The sequence below is a fragment of the Embiotoca jacksoni genome, unplaced genomic scaffold (assembly GCF_022577435.1).
Source record: "Embiotoca jacksoni isolate LCO1_2020_lvr unplaced genomic scaffold, fEmbJac1.0.p SCAF_6, whole genome shotgun sequence".
Lineage (NCBI taxonomy): Eukaryota > Metazoa > Chordata > Actinopteri > Embiotocidae > Embiotoca > Embiotoca jacksoni.
Window position 1 is genome coordinate 16,034,947 of NW_027185414.1, and position 21,296 is coordinate 16,056,242.

Sequence of the window (21,296 nt, forward strand, 5' to 3'; positions counted from 1 at the left end):
CTCCCACCAAATGTCTCCAAATGTGTTTACAAAGAGACTCTCTTTATGATGGATACACCTTTTTTTCATCCCTTACATTTTTCTGTTTAGCTGCGCCACTATACTGTAGCTCTCTACTTTATAGGGTAAGCTGACACCGACATTGTTGGTATAGTTTGTTTTGTGCCTCGCCCTGCCCGGAGTGTCCATTGTGTACACAGAAATGTACAATCACAGTGTGCGGCTGAGGTGTGTCCACTCCCTACATAATACTGTGTGTCTGGGGGTGTGTTAAGAGAGAGATGTGGATGTTTGTAATCAGAGGAGTAGATTAGTACCCTCCAGTACATAAGCAGCTTTGCAGACATATCATTTTCCCAGCAGGCTCTCATTACAGTATTGCTTCAGTTTAATGGAGCAGCGGCACAACGTGGGGTCATGCTAAGCCGTCTCTTTCTGCTCCTCAGCTTTAATGATGCACAGAAAATAACTCCACTGAGTTAATTTACTGTGACACAACCAAACGCTCTAAAGATCCCAGGCAGTGTACATTGTCTGTGTTTGTGTGCATAGGTATGTGCACGGGATCAATAATTAACCTAAACTTACATGACTGAACAAAGGCTCTGCCTGTGTTTTAATCTTAACTGTTTAAAAGAAACACCAACTCATTGTTTGACAACCAGCGTTCATCAGGTTTTCCACTAATATCCTCAGGAGGAAGGAACTCAGCTACCAAATTGATTCTTGTTTTTTCAGTTTCTGTCGACAGATAACAGATTTTCTTTCCTTTAAAAGTTCCCTTCATGCATTTTGACGCCATCTGGCTCTGTTTTTATTCTTCGCTGTGGTTTCTTCTGTTTCTCACAACCTTTTTCAGACCCTGCCAGAAAGCTATTCTCAGAGCACATGTCTGAATAGACATGGACTGTGGTGTTACACAAGTTTTCTCTTTATTGACGTTGGTCCTCTGCCAGGTGACATCAGTGAGAGCTGTGCAATGCTCTGTAATGTTCATTTTCTTTTTCTGCCATTATTTATTGACTGAAGTACATCTATAGAGCAGTGGCAAAGTCTCCACCTATTGCAATTGAAACCCTGGTCTGAAAACAAACTGTATTCGTTAAATTTTATTGCTTGTACCTCATTTGGAATTAGATTTTTTTTTTAAACTCACACAAAAATATATATTTATTTGTTAGTGTGTTTCACAATAAAGATTTCTTTATTTTAGCTTATTGTAATCATATATTTTCTCAGTAAAATATAACTCCTAACAATATTTGACCACTTTCATTACCAGAATCTCTAAGACGAAGACCCTCCTCTTGGTCTCTCACAGTAGACAGATTGCATGCCTGGACAGTGACTCACCAGCAGTGTTGTGTCCAGAAGTTTCAGCTGGGCGCTGTGGGGCCTGTGGGGCCTGTGGGGCCTGTGGGGCCCAGTGCCAACAGCAACTGTTTTGAAAAATGGGAGTTCACTTTAGCCAGCTGGGAATGACCTTTGACTTACCTTTCATGACTCATCTCTTTTCAGACCAACCATAGGGAGGCCCTCTTGTGCCCCTGACACCCTGCGCTGCCCCCTGTTTACCCTCTTTGACCCCTCAGCCTCATCTGCTTTCTGTCAAAAAAGCCTATGTCCATGAAGAGTTACTAGCTTCAGCGCTGACGTTTTATTTGAGCCTCACTGAGTGCTTACTTCATCCCCACAGAGAAGGAGAATCCATATGAGGATGTTGACCTGAAGCGGAGGAGTTTGGGCCGGAAGTCTTGTCTGTTGGAGAGCACCAGATCTTGGACCACCATGGACAGGAAGCTGAACTCTCCACCTCAGGTGAGTCATAAGCCTGTTGGGATTCACTGCACTGATTTGTTTTCCTGTAGTAAACACGGCAGACATGTTTTCCTGTGCTAACGTACATCGCGTCTCTGGGTGTCAGTGCAGTCCTGGTTAAGATCTTTTAAAGAATCTCACACCTCATTTGTGTCACTACAGGAAACAGTCTGACATGTTTAGACCAAGTGATGTTCACAGAAAGGATCATCTGCAGATTTGGCTTCCTCGCTTCATTGCTGAAGCACTTGTCATAGAAAAGAGGGAGCATGCATGGTCACTGTGGCTTAATACTCTGCAAACACTAACTGAGCAGCTACTTTGTCAGGAACACAACAGAAGAGGATCTGTTTAAGTGCAGTCAAACAAACCCATTATATTTTAATAAAGAAGATGGATTTGTTGTCCATCACACCCTGAGCATCTGCAATCGGATTTCATGCTGCACACAACGAAAGTAGCTTTCTACACAACAGCAGGACACAGAAGAGGTACATTAAAGAATTGAAGGTTTCGATATTTTAAACCTATCAACTGTCACAAAAGAAGAAAATGTCCATGTCTTGTTTTTTAATCGGTCGTCGCTGTCAGTGCTGACCTACCACTTTGTGTTTCCTGTGACAGCTTCACAATAAAAGCCATCTTGTGTTCCCCTGGTTGAATGCTTTTCTGTTCAGTTTGTGTTGGCAGTAAATTAATACAGCTCTGATACCGTGAAAAATAAGCATCAGGGAGATAATGTGAGTAATGTTGGTTTATATGCAGACAACATTTCTTAATTAGGCAATTTTATGAAGGTAGTTTGGTGTTTTTTGTGAGTTTTGAGAGGAAATTCCTACATTTCCATCAAAAATCAAGTTTGTATGTAAAAATATATGAACTGAGAATACAAAATATTTGGATTGCAAACAAATTCTCTCTTACAGTTTTGTTGTTTTTGTTCACAGACCTGAGCATTTTGCTTCTGGAAAGAACTTTTGGTTGCAATCCCAATAATTTGATTCTCAGTTTATATATTTTTACTTACAAAATGGATTTTTGATTGCTGTGGGAGAAATTTGCTCACAAAAAGGCACACTGCCTTTTAGCCAAAGAATCCAGTGAGGGAATAACAGACTCCACCAGTGAAAATGAAAACTACTACAGTCCACTGTCTTTTAAACTACATGTACACCTGATTATATATACAATGTCTTGAATGAATGCACTCGGGTGACTATTTATAAGAACTTTCCAAATTACTGAAATGCACCAAATTTCCTGTATTCTTTTCTCTGTGACTAGTTGCCTTCCAAACCCAGCAGCCAGTCCCTGCGCCTCCCTGGTCCAAGTGACAGAAAGAGCCACAGGATATCACAGCTGTCCAAGCGCTACAGCCACGATGAAATGCTGCTTCTTCCCCAGTCCGGGGTATCAACATCCCCTTGTGGCCTGCTGGATGATAGCCTCTGTAGCACCAGTGATACCCTGGCCTCACACAGGCACTGGAGGATCCCCAAGGTACATACTGCTAGATCCTACACAAACACCTTCACTAAGTCCTTGCAGAGCTCCGACTGTGTTCTCTTTCCGTTCCTGCTTCGCGGCCCAGCTCAGGTTTCTGGTGGGATCAAGTCAGTCAGAGCAGCTCTGGATCATTTGTAATTCCTCAGTTTGGAAAAGATGTTTTTAAGACCCAGTACCTTAATGCATGTAATTACTGTGTGGGTTTCAGCCCTTGTGGTGCCTTTTCTCTAGAACTCTCCTTGAATCCTTTCAAGTTTTTCTTCAACCCTTAACACACATGAATATTATTTCCCTCTGTTACTTTTGGCCAGGTACACCCCTGCTTCCTCTATACTGAGGATCAAAAGAAACAAAACTTCAGATTCCTCACAGAGAACTTCCTCTTTCCTCTATTTGCAGCTGGTCCAGAGGATCAACTCCATTTACTGCACTAAACGTGGGAAGAAGAGGCTGAAGAAGCTGTCCATGTCTAATGTTGAGACTGCATCTCTGAGAGGTAAGGCCTGTCTTTATCCCCTTTATCCACCGGCCAGATAAGTGGGTAAATATTTGCATCTCAGCCACCCACACAGAGTTCCCTCTGTTTTCCTCTTGTGATATAAACACATGTTTGTGAAACTGCCCTCTGACCCATAGAAAAACTTCTTGTCTGTCTGATATCTACCCCCAGATGACAACAGTGAGAGTGAGAGTGACTCTGATGACAGGTTCAAAGGTGAGTGACCACAGCCTTCGTTTGCAGTGGGGAGGTGTAAACTCCTGCCAGCTCTGACCTTTTCCTCAGCGCTGTTTTTCTCAGGGTTGGTTCACAGTTTTAGATTCAACACAGACGACAGAACTGGAACTGAAACATTGCACAGATTATGAGTAGATCATACAACATCTATCACATGTCTGAATGAGAGCAATAAATACAGATTTTAGTGATGGTTTCATTTTGTTAGTAGTGATAGTAAAACTGAATTAAACAACAACATACAATTTTATGACTGGATGAAAGTTAACACCCCTTGAGCCTCTGTTTTTCATGCTCCACCATAAGTTTTTAAGTTTGTGTGAATTATATTTGCTTCTCTTCCCCAGCTCACACCCAAAGGTTATTAAAACTGCAGTCCATCCTGCGACGAGCCCCCAGCTACCGTACGCTGGAGCTGCAGCTCATTGAGTGGCAGGAGAGAGAACTGTTTGAGTACTTTGTGGTTGTTTCTCTGAAAAAGAAAGCCAGCAAGAACTCCTACTCCCCTGAGGTCACCTATCAGTTCCCAAAGGTAAAACTAAATGCTGCTGGTTCTCTCAGACACCTTTTACACCTGACATAACAAGACACCTCTGTGACTGGAGTTATTTTCACATGCTACAAAAACCCTAAAAGTCAAGTCAAATGTGTCAGTGCCTTTAAAATACTTTAACAAACCTCCCCAGGATGTTAAGTGATTTCGCCCTGGAATTGCAAATCACAAACACAAATATGTCAGTGATGGTTTCCAACGCTTAGATCTCCTCTCCTCTCCTCTCCTCTCCTCTCCTCTCCTCTCCTCTCCTCTCCTCTCCTCTCCTCTCCTCTCCTCTCCTCTCCTCTCCTCTCCTCTCCTCCACTCCCCTCCACTCCCCTCCACTCCCCTCCCCTCCTCTCACAGCTGGAGAGACCCACCAAGCAGATGAGGGAGGCAGAGCAGAGGCTCAAAGCCATTCCTCAGTTCTGTTTCCCTGATGCCAGAGACTGGAGTCCTGTCTCAGAGTACACCAGGTATTACCAAGATTCTTCCTCATGGTGTCTAATTCCTTATACTTAATTGTCTGCTGAGGCTTTACAACAGACAAACAAAATGACAACAGCTGTCAGCTGTTGATAAAATGGAGATAGATACTGTCCACACAGCATATTTTGAACTACTGTTCAATAGTCAAACAGCTCCACCCTTGTTGCAGCATGCTGGATAAAATCTTTTATCTGCATACTGCACCTGCTACACCACTGCATGCATGTGAAACTGGGCCATACGCAACACAAATATGATGTGTGTGCAGTTGTCTGTTTGTCTGTGTTGATCGAAATGTGTCTGCATTTCTTTTTGGCTACAGCGAGACATTCTCCTTCATGTTGACGGGAGAGGACGGCAGCAGGAGGTTTGGGTACTGCAGACGCCTGCTGGTAAGCCAACGTTGCGCTCCTCTGCTCCCTGTTGACACCCCGCTGAGCCATGTTTGTTTGATCATGTGATGCAGTTTTCCTGTGCGGCTGGTGATGTGCTACATGACCTTCCGCTGTGGCAACAGGAAAGAAATGATTAAAAAAATAACCAAACAAAACTGCAGAGCTGAGCTGGGTGTGAAACACTTTGTAAAAGTTTTAATCACTGGGGAAAAAAATAGATGTAGAAAAAGATTATCACACTTTTTGTTGTAGCAGCTGATCATTATTAGTGTTAGCCCAGAAAATACCTTTAAATAGAATAAGTAGAAAAAACATTTGCAACAACAAACATCCAAAAATCCACACATTTAAAAACAGTGATTGCAGTTGCTTTAAAATGCATTGAAGTAGTTGAATGAATATATTGTGACAGTTTATTAGATCAGAAATATAAATAAGGCATTATTTACTTATCTTGTATACATATCTTAAAAGGAACAAAGAACTGATATAAAAAGAGTTGCTGGAGCAAACATTTAACCCTAGTTAGAAAATACATAATTTAAAAAAAAAAAAAAGTATAATAATTGAACATAACAACCCAGTTAGGATTGACTCATTCAATTTGCCACGGGTTTCTCAGCAAAGGCCGGACAAAAAGAAACCATGAAAAATCCAAACTTTGTCATTCTGGAACATTTCCTCTCCATAATGAGGTTGGGGAGTGCTTTGAAGTGTTTTGTTGAGCGTCCCATTTAGCTTGCGGTTAGAGAGCATGACTGTGGGATTCTGTGAATGTGGTGGTGATTTTGTTCACCATTTGGTATTTTTGAGTATGTTTATGCTGCTGCAGTATGTATGCTCTCAGACCTTTACTAGGAGTGTCTTTGCTGCTGTGTATGTGTAGGAGCTGGGCATTTTGGCTGTTTCTTTGACAGACAAAAATGTTTTTAACTCCGCTCGCAGTTACTCCAGATTCATCTTGATAGAATCAGATTTTTATTGACGGTGGAGCGAGAGGTGAGCTGTTCTCCTCCAGTAACTTTGTTTCCTCCCTGCTGTCTGTCCAGCAGTTGGCAGTAACCGAGCATTCCTGAGGACTTGAATCAAGCTCCACATAGTTGATTTAATCATCCATTTGGAAAAGCGGAGGAGAAACAAGACGAGAAAATTGTATACCTAATATGGACAAGTGGATTGGTGTTTGTTGAGTGCCTGTATTCATTTGTGTTTGAGTGTCTGTGTCTGTGCTGACGGTATTTCACAGCACATAATGGCAGAGAGGACAGTAGATAGGATCAGCAGGAGCAGATAAACCACCTGTGTTTAGGAAGGAGAAAACCACATGAAAGACTTTCACCTCAGATGACAGATTATATTCTAGACTTCGACTGCAGCATAAACAACTTGTCTTTGTATTATATTATCATAGTGTACTAGTCCTGCTTGTATTGTAATGACTCTTTATATGTTTAGACAAAAATAAATTGTACTCACCAGATTCAGTTTACTCGTCACTGTGAGCATTATTCAACCGAACGGAGGTATAATGTCTTCTGTGTCTCTGGAGGAGTTTGAAGAATAACCTCAATGATGTCATTATCTCGGCTCGAGCTTGGAGACTAAAAATCTTTATCAGTAAGCCTGTGTTACAAATTGTTGTGTTTTAAAAAAAAAAGTAAACTGTCACCAGGTCAGGGATTCTCTGACAAAAGGTTGTTGCAGTGATTTACTTGGCTCAACTAAAACTCGGGATACTTTGGCCTCTGCTGCTTTGATTATGACTGTTTGCTTTTTTTCAAAAATCAGTGTACTTTATAAATGTGTAAGCCTATATTGCTGTACAACCCCTTTTTGTTTTTTTATAGCTGTTTTTCAGAATATCCACAAATGTATCTGTTCACGTCTGTTTTCAGCCGACTGGGAAAGGACCTCGTCTTCCAGAGGTGTACTGTGTCATCAGCCGGCTGGGCTGTTTTGACTTGTTCTCTACGGTGAGTTCGATCTTGTCCTCGAGCCACACTTAAACGCATGTGCACACACACATATACAGTACATATGTACACAGACACACGCAGCTACAGCCAGCTTGCTGTGTCTGGTGTTGTATCTGTGGGTAACCCATTTCACAGCTGAAGGAAATGACTTTCAGCAGACCTTCTGCTGAACGCCTGTTCTTTGGTAACCTTTATTTCAGTCTCTCTGACTTTCTGATTTCCCATAGTAATTGTTTCCTTCACTTTTGTCTCGCCGGTGCTAATGCATAGCAGAGCAGTCACTCTGTTTGACTTTTTCAGCCTTATCTGATTATTTTATTAATTCAAAGTGAGTGAATCCAGACTGTTGAAATAAAGTGGCTGCTATATGACATGAAAATAAAACACAGACTATTTCAAAGACAGTGTGCATATGTGCTGTAATCATAGTTTAATAAGGAGAACAGTGTGCAGCCCCTTGACACTGCAGCGGAGCTGTTTGATGAAAAACATGAAACTTCAAATGAAATATCTGAGTTGAGTTAAAGCAGAATAACTAAGTACTTTTTACAACAACTTATTTATGGGCGCAAAATGTTGTCTAGTGTTGCATCCCATGATGTTTCAGGACGTTCAACACATGCCAGAATAGAAGAGAGAAAGAGAACGCCTCAAATGTTTAAACTTTAAGAAGAGTACAGCCGCAAACCTGAGGTGAAAATGAAAGGAATCTATTCTATAATTGCCCTGATAAAGGAGGATGGCAGTGTTTGATTTCAGCAGGAGTTTTGTCAGAGAGACAGACATGGAGAGAATGAGAGTGGTGATATCATATGACCTCGAAAACAAGCCATTCTCCAATCAACTTTCCAGACAGGAGGCAGTTTGGACCAAAACAGACAGACAGGCACACTGGGTGGAATTTTCCAATCACAGAGGAGTGGAAATAGATTAATCTGCTGTTTTTCAAAACAGAAAATGAGGTATAGATAATTGCCAGTGCTCAAACACAAAACAACATGTTTCCATTAATTGTCACCATCATTGAAAGGGTTGACGACTGTGAGGCTTTTGTGCGGGTGATGAAAACTAATTGAAGTACATTCAGAAAACTATGCTCTTTCCTCCCGTGTTCAGATCCTGGATGAGGTAGAGAGACGGAGAGGCATCTCAGCAGCCCTGGTCTATCCCTTCATGAGGAGTCTGATGGAGTCGCCTTTTCCTGCACCAGGGAAGATTATCAAAGTAAAGACCTTCCTGCCCGGAGCAGGAAATGAGGTCAGAGCTGCTGGCGAAGCAGAACACAACTTCTATTTTTCACTGCTATAATTGTGCCCATAAGCCCAAACTAACTGTGTTAAATTGTGCTTCGTGAATCCCACTTACATTTGTCGTTCTTTGTGGTCATTCAGGTCATCGAGCTGAGGCGGCCTACCGACTCCAGGCTGGAGCACGTGGACTTTGACAGTTTGTTCAGATGCCTCGGTGTACGGCAGGTGATTCGCGTCTTTGCCTCGCTGCTGCTGGAGCGTAGAGTCATCTTTGTGGCTGATAAACTCAGGTGAGTTTCCACCGATCCCATATGAATCAGGACTCTTTCCCTCTACATTAATGGAGAGGGAAATGAGATGGATTTTGCAATATAAAAATTCTCTGTCACAATTAGTGTAATTGACTGTAGACAGTTAGTTTTTTCTTTTGCTCAGTTCACCCATTTTATTTTTTGTCACAGTTGGTTTCCTCTCTCATTGTGAGAGATTTGGTTTGGCACTTTTACTTTGTGCTTCATGCTTCCTGGTCATCTCAACTGAGAAATAAAAATACTTTGATATAATAAAATAACTTGACAGTCAGCCGGTGTCCCTCTGCTTGTCCATTTAGACTGATCCTGGCTTATTACAGAGTTGCACTAACCTTTCAAAACACACAGACACACAATAGTATCATTGGCGCTCAACACATACACCATGTGGAGAAGTTTATGACATTTGATGTTGATTGGTATCGGAAAGTCAAGCAACAGGTCAGTCAGCTGCCAATTTTGATAGCAGGATTAAAGTGGGTCACACCAGTGAGAGTCACTGCCAGAGGAGAACAGGGTGGGGCTGATAAGATTTGAAGATTCTCCAAGGACTCAGTGTCCCAGTCTGTCCTCTCGTTACAGAAAAGAATGGGGTACTTTTAGAGCATCGGAGGCGAGGGTGGAGTGGGAGGGGATTTGAGTAGAGCAGTAATCTCTCTATGTATCGGAGCCCAGTTTAAACAAACATCAGTGGGGGCAGTGACTGTGAGGGGAAGGAATGCACTTCCTGTGTGCGCGACTCTGCCCTCTGTGATCTGTGGCTCAACTGTCACCGTTTGACTTATGATGCCACATTCACTCCCTATGTATGAGCGACCTCACTCTCTGCGTCCCTGGAGAAAATTTGTCTGAGCTGCTCATTATCAGAGGTGATAACATCAGCAAGTCATTGGGTGGGAATTTTGAAGTAACTCATGTTACAATATTATCCTATTTTGACCAATAACAGCCAATTCTGTAATTTTGTGATCTTGTTCATCAATCAGTTATGATGTATCTCAGGATTTGTGCACCTGAAAAGCATAAACATACATTTAAAGTAGTGAAATCATTGTAATGTCTGCTTGCTGCATTATGAAATGCTTCGGGTTGTCGGGGAAAATCTTGCATAACAAAGTGCATTTGTTCATGTTTCCCAGAGAAACTTGTCCTCCAGCGACACCACAAAACTGAGTGAAATATCTCCAAACTATTAGATTAATTATTAGGACATGTGGTACATCCACTCCTGTGCCCATCAGGATGGTTTGTAATAACCTCCTTCCCCTTATATGTACCACCAGCATCGGGTTAGACTTTTAGTTTCTCTATAAGATCAAATACCCACAAATTACATTCCCATTGATCTCATTGGTTACTTTGTGTTCAACGCTGATTACGGACTGTTAGCATGCTAACAAGTTGTTGGACATAGTAAACACTGTACCTTATAAAGGAACGATACATAAAGTAAAATCTCAAAACACAAATCAAGTCACAGAACACTGAAATAACTACAATGAAAGGAAAATAACAAATATGACATCATTTTGTGGCTTAAACATGCAGTCAGTATCCCAAACTGATGCCTCTCACTGTGTGATCTCCTCAACCTATGTGTGTTGCATGTGTGTGGATTTAAAAGTGCAAACATGTGTGTATACATGCAGCACTTCTGTGTCTTGGTGTCCTTTGAAAAAACAGTGATCGGGCCTCGCTGCAGCATTAATGACTTCCATGAAAAAATAGCTTCTCCCACTGGGACTCTGGTGCATAATCCATTCCCAAAATACCTCAGCTGCAGAGCATGATGTATGTTTCTTTCCCTGAAATGTATATCCAGCGCATGCAGGAACTGAGAAGAAAAGCCATTTTAGGAAATCGTTGCATTGACTCAACTCGTGTTGAGTCAGGGTTACACTGAAACCCTTGTAGCTTTTTCCAGAGACGTTGCTGCTTCTGCATGAAAGTCTGCACAGACAATTTCTTTTAAGTAATTGTTCGCCATCTGATGCCTGCAATAACAAGTTGGATGCCTAATCAGATAAATTCATCATCATGCTGTAATTCCTTAACTCGATTGACCTGCAGATGCTGAATGAGTTTTGTCAGAGCTGTGAGGTTATGTAAACAGTCTCTATCAGTCCTCAGGCTAAAGATGAGAGCGGTTAGTAGATTGTACGTGCATGTCCGGATGCAGTGAAATACTCAGACAGTGAAGGTGCTACTGGGTATTAAATGACTTTTCCTGATGTGGCTTCATTATTAAGAGAAGTGTTTTTAGTGATGCCTCCCTTTAAAAGAAAAAAAAACCTCATTCCTTCACGTGATGCATAAGTCCAAAGCATATCATTGAAATGAAGCAACAACAAGTACATTTCTGTGCAAATGAAAACTGAATAAACCTATAATCCTTAATTTTTAGACACACAAGACAAAAATCTCCCCCACTACATTAGTAATAAACACAAGAGCAACTTCAGAATCTTCACTGCATTTTCACATTATTTTAATTAGATTCATCACCATCAAATAGTGTATGATTGCCATGATGCCTTGTTACTGTAAGTGGGTGTCACGTAAAGTAACGGAGGTAGTAAAGAACAGGAGGAAAGAATTTAATGAAATATGAGAAGTGTATGTCTGAGAGGAGAGAGTGAAAAGGGAGGAGACTGCGGAGGGAAACTAAACAATGGCTCAAAGCCACGGTGAATTAATCAAGCTCCCTTTTCTGTGGTTCAACAGGCTGCTTGTGTTTCTCTCGTCTCCCCTTGTGGTGAAACTACGTGATAAAAAGTACAAAATATAAAGTGTCTACTGTATGTTGAGTATGTGGTGTCCTGTTTTGTTTTTGTAATAACACACTCTGAAAATTCAGTTGCTGGGATGTCGATCAGCAACACGTTTCGCCCCAAAACCTCGTCAGACAGGTAGAATTATTGCTGCTGCTGCTGCAGGCATTCTCTAATCAACAAGTATGGTAGCATACTTATCTCACTTCACTTTCTCTAACACACTCTGCAGAGCTGGTACGAAGCCAAAACCAGTTTTAACAACTCAACCGGTTTCCCATGTGGTATTTAAGTCCGACGTAGAGTGAAATCGACACACTGTAAACATTAGAAATGTTTCTGTTTTTCAGTCAAGAAATATGTGGCTGTTACCAGAGTCTGACCAGCTGATTTTTACATCAGTGTCACTGGTGAATGTTTACACCAGCATGTAGTCGCTCACATACTTATGTAGACACTCATATACACAAACACCTGCGCACGTTTATTTGCTCTTTGGGCAGCCGCGATCAAACTTAGACGGTATTGTGGTTTTAATAAGAACATCTGTAGACTTTTCCATTAGAGGGCCATTTATCGTTGTAAAGTGGCTTCTGGTGTTAGAACGAGAGCCAGTGGTTGGAGATCCTTATAGGCAGGAAGTGAGGGAAAACGTTTTGGGGACTTGGGGAGAAAGCAGAGAACGTTCTGCTAAAGGATAAAAATACACCAAGTGCAGCTTTCTATAAAAGTCCTATAGGTCAGTGTGTACTCTGCTGCCCCTTTATGTGATTTCTCTGTGTTATTTTGAGCTTGCGAAGACTTGTACCTTTGAAAAATGGTTTTGTAGAGCTTTGCAGCACAGATGGTGTCTGACAGCTGTGATTCAGTTTGCTCTCACTCTGGCCCTCTTTGTCCTCTTTCTGTGGAATCAGTCTTCGCCATGCCAGGACTGGTCGACGCAGTGCAGAGCAGCGAAGCATGTGATGATACAGACTTTTGACCCCTCCCTTTCTCTTTTTCAAACAGTGAAATTTACCCTCCTCCTCTGGGCTTCACAGACTAAGCCTGCCGATCCCATGTTTCCTGGAGTAGCTGCCAGTTCAGCCTCACACACATTAAACCAGGCCTGGCGGACCTATGAGAGCTAATATGTCAGGATTAGCTCCCAAACCTCAACACATAACAGCTCTGCACAGACCTCACCTCTGCAGAACAGGATCTCTTTTCTTCTCTTCAGAGTGGTATCATAAATTTAAATGACCTTTAAGTGTCTCATCACATTCAAATTAATATAATTAATTAAAGTTTATGCTTATGTGGTTTAATTTGTACAGGTTAAATGGGAATAAACACTTAAAGACAGATGCTTCTGTCTCACAAACTTTGTATCACAAACACAGCTTGTTGCTTTGGGTTTCACTGAACTGAAAGATGAGTAAAAATGCCACACAAGGTAGACAGCAGTTTCATGTTGCTGTCCTCTTGAATCTGTGAGGAAATAAAATAAAAAGTGAGTGTACAGTCGTGCTAGCAACTCTGCACTAACTTTCTTGGTCGCATAAATGTACTTTGAGCTAAATACCAACACCAACATGCTGCCGCCCTGATATCACTGACAAGTAAATAGTACACTTACCAGTCCACTAGATGGCAGTGTGTCTGTTCATGTTTCTGCCTTGTGGTGGCCTGAAAAACTGCGGGGTTCGGATTAGGGGAAAAAAAACGTGTTAAGAAAACAAAACCATGTGTCATTTACGCAACACAACTACATTGCTTTAAGGAAATGAACGTCACCTCTGAATCATCTGAATTTGAGACGTGTGCATGCTACCATTTTCTAACTAGCACTAGCACAAGACAAAGTACAGCTGAGACTGACTCGATTATTGAGCTTTAGGTATTTGTTTATGATGGATTTCTGTCTGGACCAAAGTGGTGAACTGAGTGACAAACCAATACACCAACATTAACACCTCTAGAGCCACACGGCTTAAAACCACCATACAACACAATCCAAACCCGGAGAACCACATTACCGCCTCTGTAATTACCTATACATATAAACCCTGTTTATGAAGCATCTTTAAATTCATTTTAAGTTTATCTTCTAAAAATCTTACATTTGAAATGTTGAATTTTTGTTAGCTTTTTATTATCCTTCACCAGTAGTGGCGTGGGGTCCAGAAAGTATTTTCTTCTTTTTTTATGAAGTGTGTACGTGTGAAGTTTTGGTCTGGATCTAACGGGAATGTCCCTCTCTCTTTCCAAAGTTGAGTGGCAACCTCTGGTATTGCAGAGTGTTTTCATTGCAAGTTCATTTTCTCCCAGGAGTATGTGGTTGGGGAACGGGTGTAATCGATCCGTTTGGTATCGGTGGTGTGAAGGGCCGTGTGTAGCCCGTGGCGAAGGTTTTCAGAGATCTGTGCCCCATCACTCCCTGTTGGAACTCGTCAAACCCAGGAGACGGGATCTGTTAGGAATTATCAAGCCCTCCTCAGGCAAATGGAAATCAGACTGGCCAAAGTAAAGCTGCAAGTGCTTCATGGTATGAGTGAACTGGAAAAGGCCAAAAAAGAATGAATGCTGTGGTTATTGTAGCCTTCGGGTTTCACTGGTGTAATTCTATTTTACCCTGTCAAGAAAACCCATTTTAATCTTGCCAATTTGACTCTTGGGAGGTTAAGATGAAACGGCCTGTGGCAAACATTTTGCTCGAATGAATATTGTGGAAAAGGCTGAGGGAGTTTGTAATCTTTCTCAGTGCATTGATTATGGTAGTGATCCCAATTCTCTGCATGCTGCTCCAAAATGTGGATAATAAAGTTTCTCTGGTCTGAAACTGAATCAGGACACATGAAAGGGAGTAACTTATGTTTACTAGAATGTACTTTTTGCTGGTGATGACAGCGACCACAGATACTCCACATTAAAAGTGTATATCTCAAATAGGATGCCTTTGCATACCATGTTTGATCCCTGGTCTTGTTCTTGATCCATACTGATTTAGTGGTCTTCTGGTGTGTGCGTGCGTGTGTGTGTGTGTGTGTGTGTGTGTGTGTGTGTGTGTGTGTGTGTGTGTGTGTGTGTGTGTGTGTGTGTGTGTGATTGGACCCATGGTTTATTTTCACTCCCTTTGTGTACATGGACTGGACAGTATGTAGAGGACAGAGGGGAGGAGGGTCAGCCACTGTCAACAAGTGACGGATCGTGAGAAAGACGGGCTGCTATTTGTGTTCCTGATGTTATACCACAGCTGTCGAAGTTAAACCAAATTGCTGCTTTACGATATTGCGTCAACAAGCCTCCAGCTTAACTATAGCAACATGTCAGAGTCACGCCACCCCTGCACACAAAGTAGAGTAATGTCACAATAATGCATTTCATTGGGTTCCCCCTTCCTCATTGTGGTCTGCAGTAGATGGTGTTAAACTCTAAGTGGGAGAAGTGGACGTACAGTAAATCAAGGCGCTCATTTGTCCAGAAGTGGAGTCTTTTTGAAACTCTTTCTTGTACTTGTGAAAGTGTAAGAACGGTTTGTTAGTTCCTTCTGTACCTCAGATGAGCTGCAGGAAGAACAAAGGGTCAAACAGAGTAAAGCTGTGCTGGTAAGCCTCATATAAAAGTTACTGTTTCAGGGAAAAGAGGATCAAATAGTCATTTAATTTGGAAGCAGAGCTTAGTGGTGGAAATACATTGTTGGTGCTCCTCTAGTTTGGTATGTGGCCCAGTTAGTGACTTAATAATAATGATTCAGACATTTTGAAGAAGAATATTTACTTTTTAACTTTGCATGTCTGCAGTAGGCGGACATTTTTCAACCCTGGAAAAAAAAAAACCATTTCATTATCTAGTCAAAAAACATGTGGCCTGTTTTGATGGTGTTGGGTTTAATCTGGTGTGGACTCGTGCACAGTGTTGGTGTGTGACTTTGAAGGTGCTTGATGTGTGTGTCTTCCTTTTTGTCTCCCTTCACCAGCACCCTGTCCAGCTGCATGCATGCAGTGGTGGCCCTGCTCTACCCTTTCTCCTGGCAACACACCTTCATCCCCGTGCTGCCAGGGTCCATGTTGGACATCGTCTGCTGTCCCACGCCCTTCCTGGTTGGGCTACTGTCCAGCTCATTGCCTAAACTTAAAGATTTGCCTGTAGAAGAGGTGAGTAGAGCATCTGGATGTCTTCCTCTGCAGTTTATTATCCACACATTACATTTCAGACTGATGTCTCCTACGTTGTTTCTCTCTCTCTGTTTCTATTTCGGATTGAAGCCTGTTTCTAGTACTGGATATTAGTGCCTTGGATGATAAATGAGAGAATGTTTTTTACAAGAATTGCAAAAACTAACTAGTTCCAGCTTTCCTAGATATAAATAATTTCTTTTTTTGTACTCTTCTGTGACAATAATCAGAATATGTTTGGGATTTGGACCATTGTGTTAGAAAGCACAAAGCATTTTAAGAAGTCACCATGGGTTTGATTTGATAACATTTACAGACCAAATGATTTAAATACAAATAAAACAAAACAAAAAAATGAACTTGTAAATGAACTAATAAATTCAAATAAGGGTTACAGGTTATTGTTGCACTCCTTCTATAAATCGAAATGTTAGTGTTACATGTGATGACACCTGCTGTATTCCTGTTCATCATTTTACTAGTTCGCTTGAAAAGATAAAAAATATTGAAAGTTAAGCTATTACTTTTTACATAATTTTTTTTACAAGCACATCAAGTGTTGCTAACCTAGAAAAAAAAGGGCTAAATTCAAATACAATTTAGACTTCCTCTAGTTAGTTATATAAGAATTAAGTGTACACTTAATCTTGGAAATGATTAAGCTTTGGCTCAGACTGAGAGGTGATCTGTGTGAATAGCTCATGTCAGTCATAGTTAATGCTGACCTGTTTGTAGTTTGTCAACAACGTCAGCTGTTTGTTTACATCACACTTCCTGTCGCTGACTGACTTGTGGAAACATTTTGTAAAAAAGTCCTCTTTAAGAATTGTGTTTTATGTCCTATGTTGTTGTGCTGTAAATTCTTTGACATTGACGGTACGTTTTATGTTTTGAAGAGAGGTGATGTAGTTGAATGTTTTATAATCAGTTCTGAAGAATGATTTGCTCCTCTTCCCTGCGCTCAGGCATTAATGGTCGACCTGGGAACTGACCGCTTCATCCGACAGGTTGGTCTACACACTTATGACAAATGAAAATCTGACTTTAAAGTGAGACTATGTAACTTAACAATGACCATTGTGCCCCCAAGCGGCAGGTGTAAAATAGAGTTAATACCCCTTCATGGATCAGGATGTTTTGGAGTCCCTTGCTTTGAAAACATGAATGGGCATCCTGATGGAGCCAACCATGAAATCACAGGAGAAACTGCCTCAGTGATATATGTTGAACAGCAGCAACTAAAGTTACATCTAAACATGAACCATCATAAGTAACTCGTACTGGACCGAGTAAGGCTGAAACAGCAAAGCACTGCATGTCTCTGGCTGAGCAGAAGAAAAAGATTGTGTTTCTTATTACAGATGTTACTCAGTCTCGTTTTAAACATGTAAAACATGCGGCTCTCTGTTGTAAGTCTGAGCCTTTGAAACTTACTCTCCAATCATTGTTGTTTATCACTGGTGACTGCAGTGTTTTCAATTGTTTATAGATGGACGATGAGGCCTCGCTGTTGCCGCGGAAACTTCAAGCAGCTCTTGAGCAAGCGCTGGAGCAGAGGAATGACATCATCAATCAGGACTCTGACAGTGAGTCAGACGAAGGTGAATAAGTGACAGATCATCTCTCGCTAACAAGACAGATGCTCTCCTTGTTAATTAGAGCAACAGCGTGTGCAGTGGAACATGTTCAGTCCATGTGTCTGTGAAACTCGCTGGGAAATTACGTCTGGACACACTTGTCATGACAGTGAGTCACAAGGGCTCAGCTTGGAGGTGACATAATGGTGCTTTTGAGGAGCTGACTGTTGGGAAATTACCTGCTTACTTATCATGTGTTGTATGGAGGATTAATTAAAATATACAAATAAACAACAACAATTGGACTTGTAACATTCAGACTTGGATGTGAAGATGACTCTAGCTAGGCACCTCCCATATGGTCTAGCGGTTAGGATTCCTGGTTTTCACCCAGGCGGCCCGGGTTCAACTCCCGGTATGGGAATTGGTCTATTGTGAAAGTACTCAGGGGATTAATAAAAGGTTTATTTGTAAAGCACACAAATATAAAACACCAACTGTGACATTCAATAATAAAGAGACACTTCTTGAAAGCCTACGTGGGACAGACTATGTCTCTGCTTTCCACATTATCTACAAAAATAAAGCTGCTAACAAGGTGTGTTTTTATGTTCCATCTGCTGCACTCTGTTCTCAGTAATAGTTCAGTCTGTAAAGGAGACATTAAACTATGGCTTTACAGGGTGCTACAGCACACAACAATTACCACTCTTAAACTGGTTACTAATATTAGAGGACAATTATAACAACAATACAAGATTGTGTAGAAAATGAGTAAAAACCCATGACCTCTTCTTAAGGTTCCACTGTTACAGTTCTTGTTGTGCCCGTCTTAAGGATTTCAGATATTTCTGTAATATTGTCATTTTGTTCTCAGCAGGTTTTGTTTTCATTCTTTCAAACTTCAGAGTTGTGATGTTAACATTGTGATATTTTCTCTGGTCTGTGAAGGTCCAGCTGCTCTACAGTAGTCCCACACTTCTGACATATACAGACAAGAGGCAGCCACATTGTAATTGTTCTTTCCCATTTTGTGGTTCATACACTGTATTTGACCGAAGCATTATGAGAGAATCTCCACACGGTTAATAAAAGCTGAGGGTACATTTGAATGTGCGTGTCTGTGAGCGTTGGACCAAATGTTTTATCACTTCATCATGAAGTCCAATTAGTAATGCAAATAACTAAGCACTGTGAGTGATCCCTTCTTTCTTGCGTCGACAGAGTATAACTCCCTGAACAGCCTGGTGTCAGAAGCCTTCATCCGCTTCTTCCTGGAGACTATCGGACATTACTCGCTGTTTATCGCTCAGAATGAGCGCGGAGAGCGCATTTTCCAAAGAGAGGCCTTTCGCAAGTCTGTGGCATCTAAGAGCATCCGTCGTTTCCTGGGCGTCTTCATGGAGTCTCAGATGTTTGCAGGGTTCATTCAAGATCGGGAGCTGAGGAAGACACGGGCTAAAGGTAGACTGTCGTCCTCTGAGTTCCACTTCTTTGTCTGAATGTTCTTTCTTCCTTAAAAGATTTGATGAAAAGTCACTTTGCAGTTTTCTCTGTGGATTTCCCCGCCTGCACTTAAAGTACTAGTGACCTCTAGTGGCTGAAAGATTTCATCAGCACGTTTTCTCACCACATCACTGTTCCTCCTGGAATACTGAAGTGTTTCATATTTGACTTTTCTACCTCTATTGTGCTGTTAACAGGTCTGTTTGAGCAGAGGGTGGATCAGTATCTGGAGGAGCTGCCAGACACAGAGCAGAGTGGAGTCAACAAGTTCCTGAGAGGCCTTGGTGAGTTCCTGATTTCACAAGTTTGAAAGTTTTAACCAGTTTTAAAATCAGGCTGTATAAACAGATATTTCTAATATTTCTTCTTGTAACTTTGTTCAAAATTCCCACATATGACATATATGTTACTATTACTTTGCCAGATGGAGCCGCGCACCAATTTTTCCACAGTTGCAGTTGCTGCTAGTCACTTATGTCTTGTTTTTAACTTAACATATCCAACATGATAAAAATCATCAAAAGTAGCTCTAACATATTTGTTCACGGTTCATAATGTGTCCAAAAATGTTTTCTACTGTTCACTTTGCTCTTTGAGCAGGATTTTATGACATCACACCTGAAAAAAAAATCTTTTTTTGTGGAAAAAACATATTTGATGAAAAAAAATTATTATTTCAAGCAGAGTATTTTTTTTGTCTGGGGGCTATCATTAAACATTTTATCAGGCAGCAACACATGTTTGCAAATATTCAGATTTTAACAGACTGCAGGCGGGCTTAAATCAGACCAAACTTCATATAGTCTCAGTGCTTTTTACATCATTTAATTTATTTGTTTTAATGGTTTTCAGGAAGTAAAATGAAGTTTCTCCACAAAAAGAACTGAGGAGAAAACTGAACACCGGATGTCTCAAGTCTCTGCGTCAAGATGATTCTCAGTTCGTCTTTTTGTCAATATTTTTTATGAAAACGTGTACATATTATTTCACTGTAAGCTGTGATACTCTTCAGTGTATGTTTATAGTACTTTATGAGATAGTGATAGCCGGATGGTACACAGCGAGTGAGTCATAGAGTAACCACTGATGTCCAGGAGTGCTTGTGAAGAGTGTTATCAGAGTGTGTGAGTGTATGCTACTTGACATGGGCGTAGATGTACAGTTCATATGTTTTCATTTTGCATTATTTACATTACAACAGTGTTGTCCTCTGTTTAAGGAGTGTAAAAACCTATAAACTGTACATGCATCAAGACAATGAAGAAAATGATTTGAACTCTTCATAGAGTCTTTTGCAATCTTTTATTAAAAAAGGTCATTAAAACGCTTCAAATGTCCGAGTGTTAAGTGTTGAATTTACGAATATTAGTCATGTTCAATATTTTTGTCATTAAATGGTGGTTAGAATATTTTTGTATACTAATATGTTCCCTTCATTGTTGTTATCAATAACAGCAATACAGACTTACTCTACAGCTTTTATTACTTTTGACATATATCACACCTGGAAACAGAAACATGTAATTCACATTTTGCCAGATGATATAAAACCACCTCTTTTTGCATCTGACATCTCAATGACAGCCTCCCCTAAAGCCATGCATTAGCAGTAGTAAGATCCCAAAAGGCCCATAGTCTAGCACCAGCTACCACATGCTGCTGGTAACCTAATTACGTCTGCGCACATCACTCTGGTGGCTGTCACTGCCGTGCTGTTCTTAGCTCTCCTAACTGAGCGGCTCGCTGTGGATTACAGGTGCCACGTTACTTTTCCTCTGCCGGTGTCCTTCATAGCAATTAAGTGTGACATCTGATGTGAAGGAATCGTGTCGCAAGTTTAGGATGAAGCTGCACACCCACAACCAGCAGTGGAAGATGTATTGAGACACCATTATTACAGTCTACTACAAGTACAATCCTGCATTCAAAATGATCAGTATCAGTGTACTTTATGTATTGACAGTAAAAGTACTCGGGATGGTGTCGTTCAGACTGGTATACAATTATAAACTAACAACCTTCAGAGGAACTGCGTTGTGAGAATACATATTCTGTGACTGACAAGTTGAGGAGAGTCACTAGGTGTTATATAATTTGCACACATTTACAACCCCGTTTCTGAAAAAGTTGGGACGCTGTGTAAAGTGTAAATAAAAACAAAATGCAATGATTTGCAAATCTCATGAGCCCATGTTTAATTTCAAATAGACCAAGGACAACATATCAAATGTTGAAACACAGAAATTGTATTGTTTTGTGAAAAATATAT

At 41.0% G+C, this 21,296-nt stretch overlaps 1 protein-coding gene and 1 non-coding gene across 2 annotated transcripts in view; both read left to right on the plus strand.

Annotated features, from left to right (window-relative positions):
• Positions 1-20,354, plus strand: part of dennd2b (DENN domain containing 2B) — a 40,306-nt gene extending 19,952 nt beyond the window's left edge. The window contains exons 5-20 of the mRNA XM_069174219.1: positions 1,697-1,818; positions 3,103-3,318; positions 3,724-3,820; positions 3,995-4,039; positions 4,408-4,592; positions 4,962-5,071; positions 5,407-5,476; positions 7,375-7,452; positions 8,572-8,712; positions 8,847-8,995; positions 15,746-15,923; positions 16,910-16,951; positions 17,434-17,545; positions 18,746-18,985; positions 19,225-19,311; positions 19,880-20,354. Coding sequence (XP_069030320.1) covers positions 1,697-1,818; positions 3,103-3,318; positions 3,724-3,820; positions 3,995-4,039; positions 4,408-4,592; positions 4,962-5,071; positions 5,407-5,476; positions 7,375-7,452; positions 8,572-8,712; positions 8,847-8,995; positions 15,746-15,923; positions 16,910-16,951; positions 17,434-17,545; positions 18,746-18,985; positions 19,225-19,311; positions 19,880-19,914 — 1,907 coding nt within the window. The 3' untranslated portion in view covers positions 19,915-20,354. The remainder of the gene's footprint in view (positions 1-1,696; positions 1,819-3,102; positions 3,319-3,723; positions 3,821-3,994; positions 4,040-4,407; positions 4,593-4,961; positions 5,072-5,406; positions 5,477-7,374; positions 7,453-8,571; positions 8,713-8,846; positions 8,996-15,745; positions 15,924-16,909; positions 16,952-17,433; positions 17,546-18,745; positions 18,986-19,224; positions 19,312-19,879) is intronic.
• Positions 17,874-17,945, plus strand: trnae-uuc (transfer RNA glutamic acid (anticodon UUC)). The gene has a single exon. It is a non-coding gene; the product is annotated as a tRNA-Glu (tRNA).
• Positions 20,355-21,296: the final 942 nt, after the last annotated feature.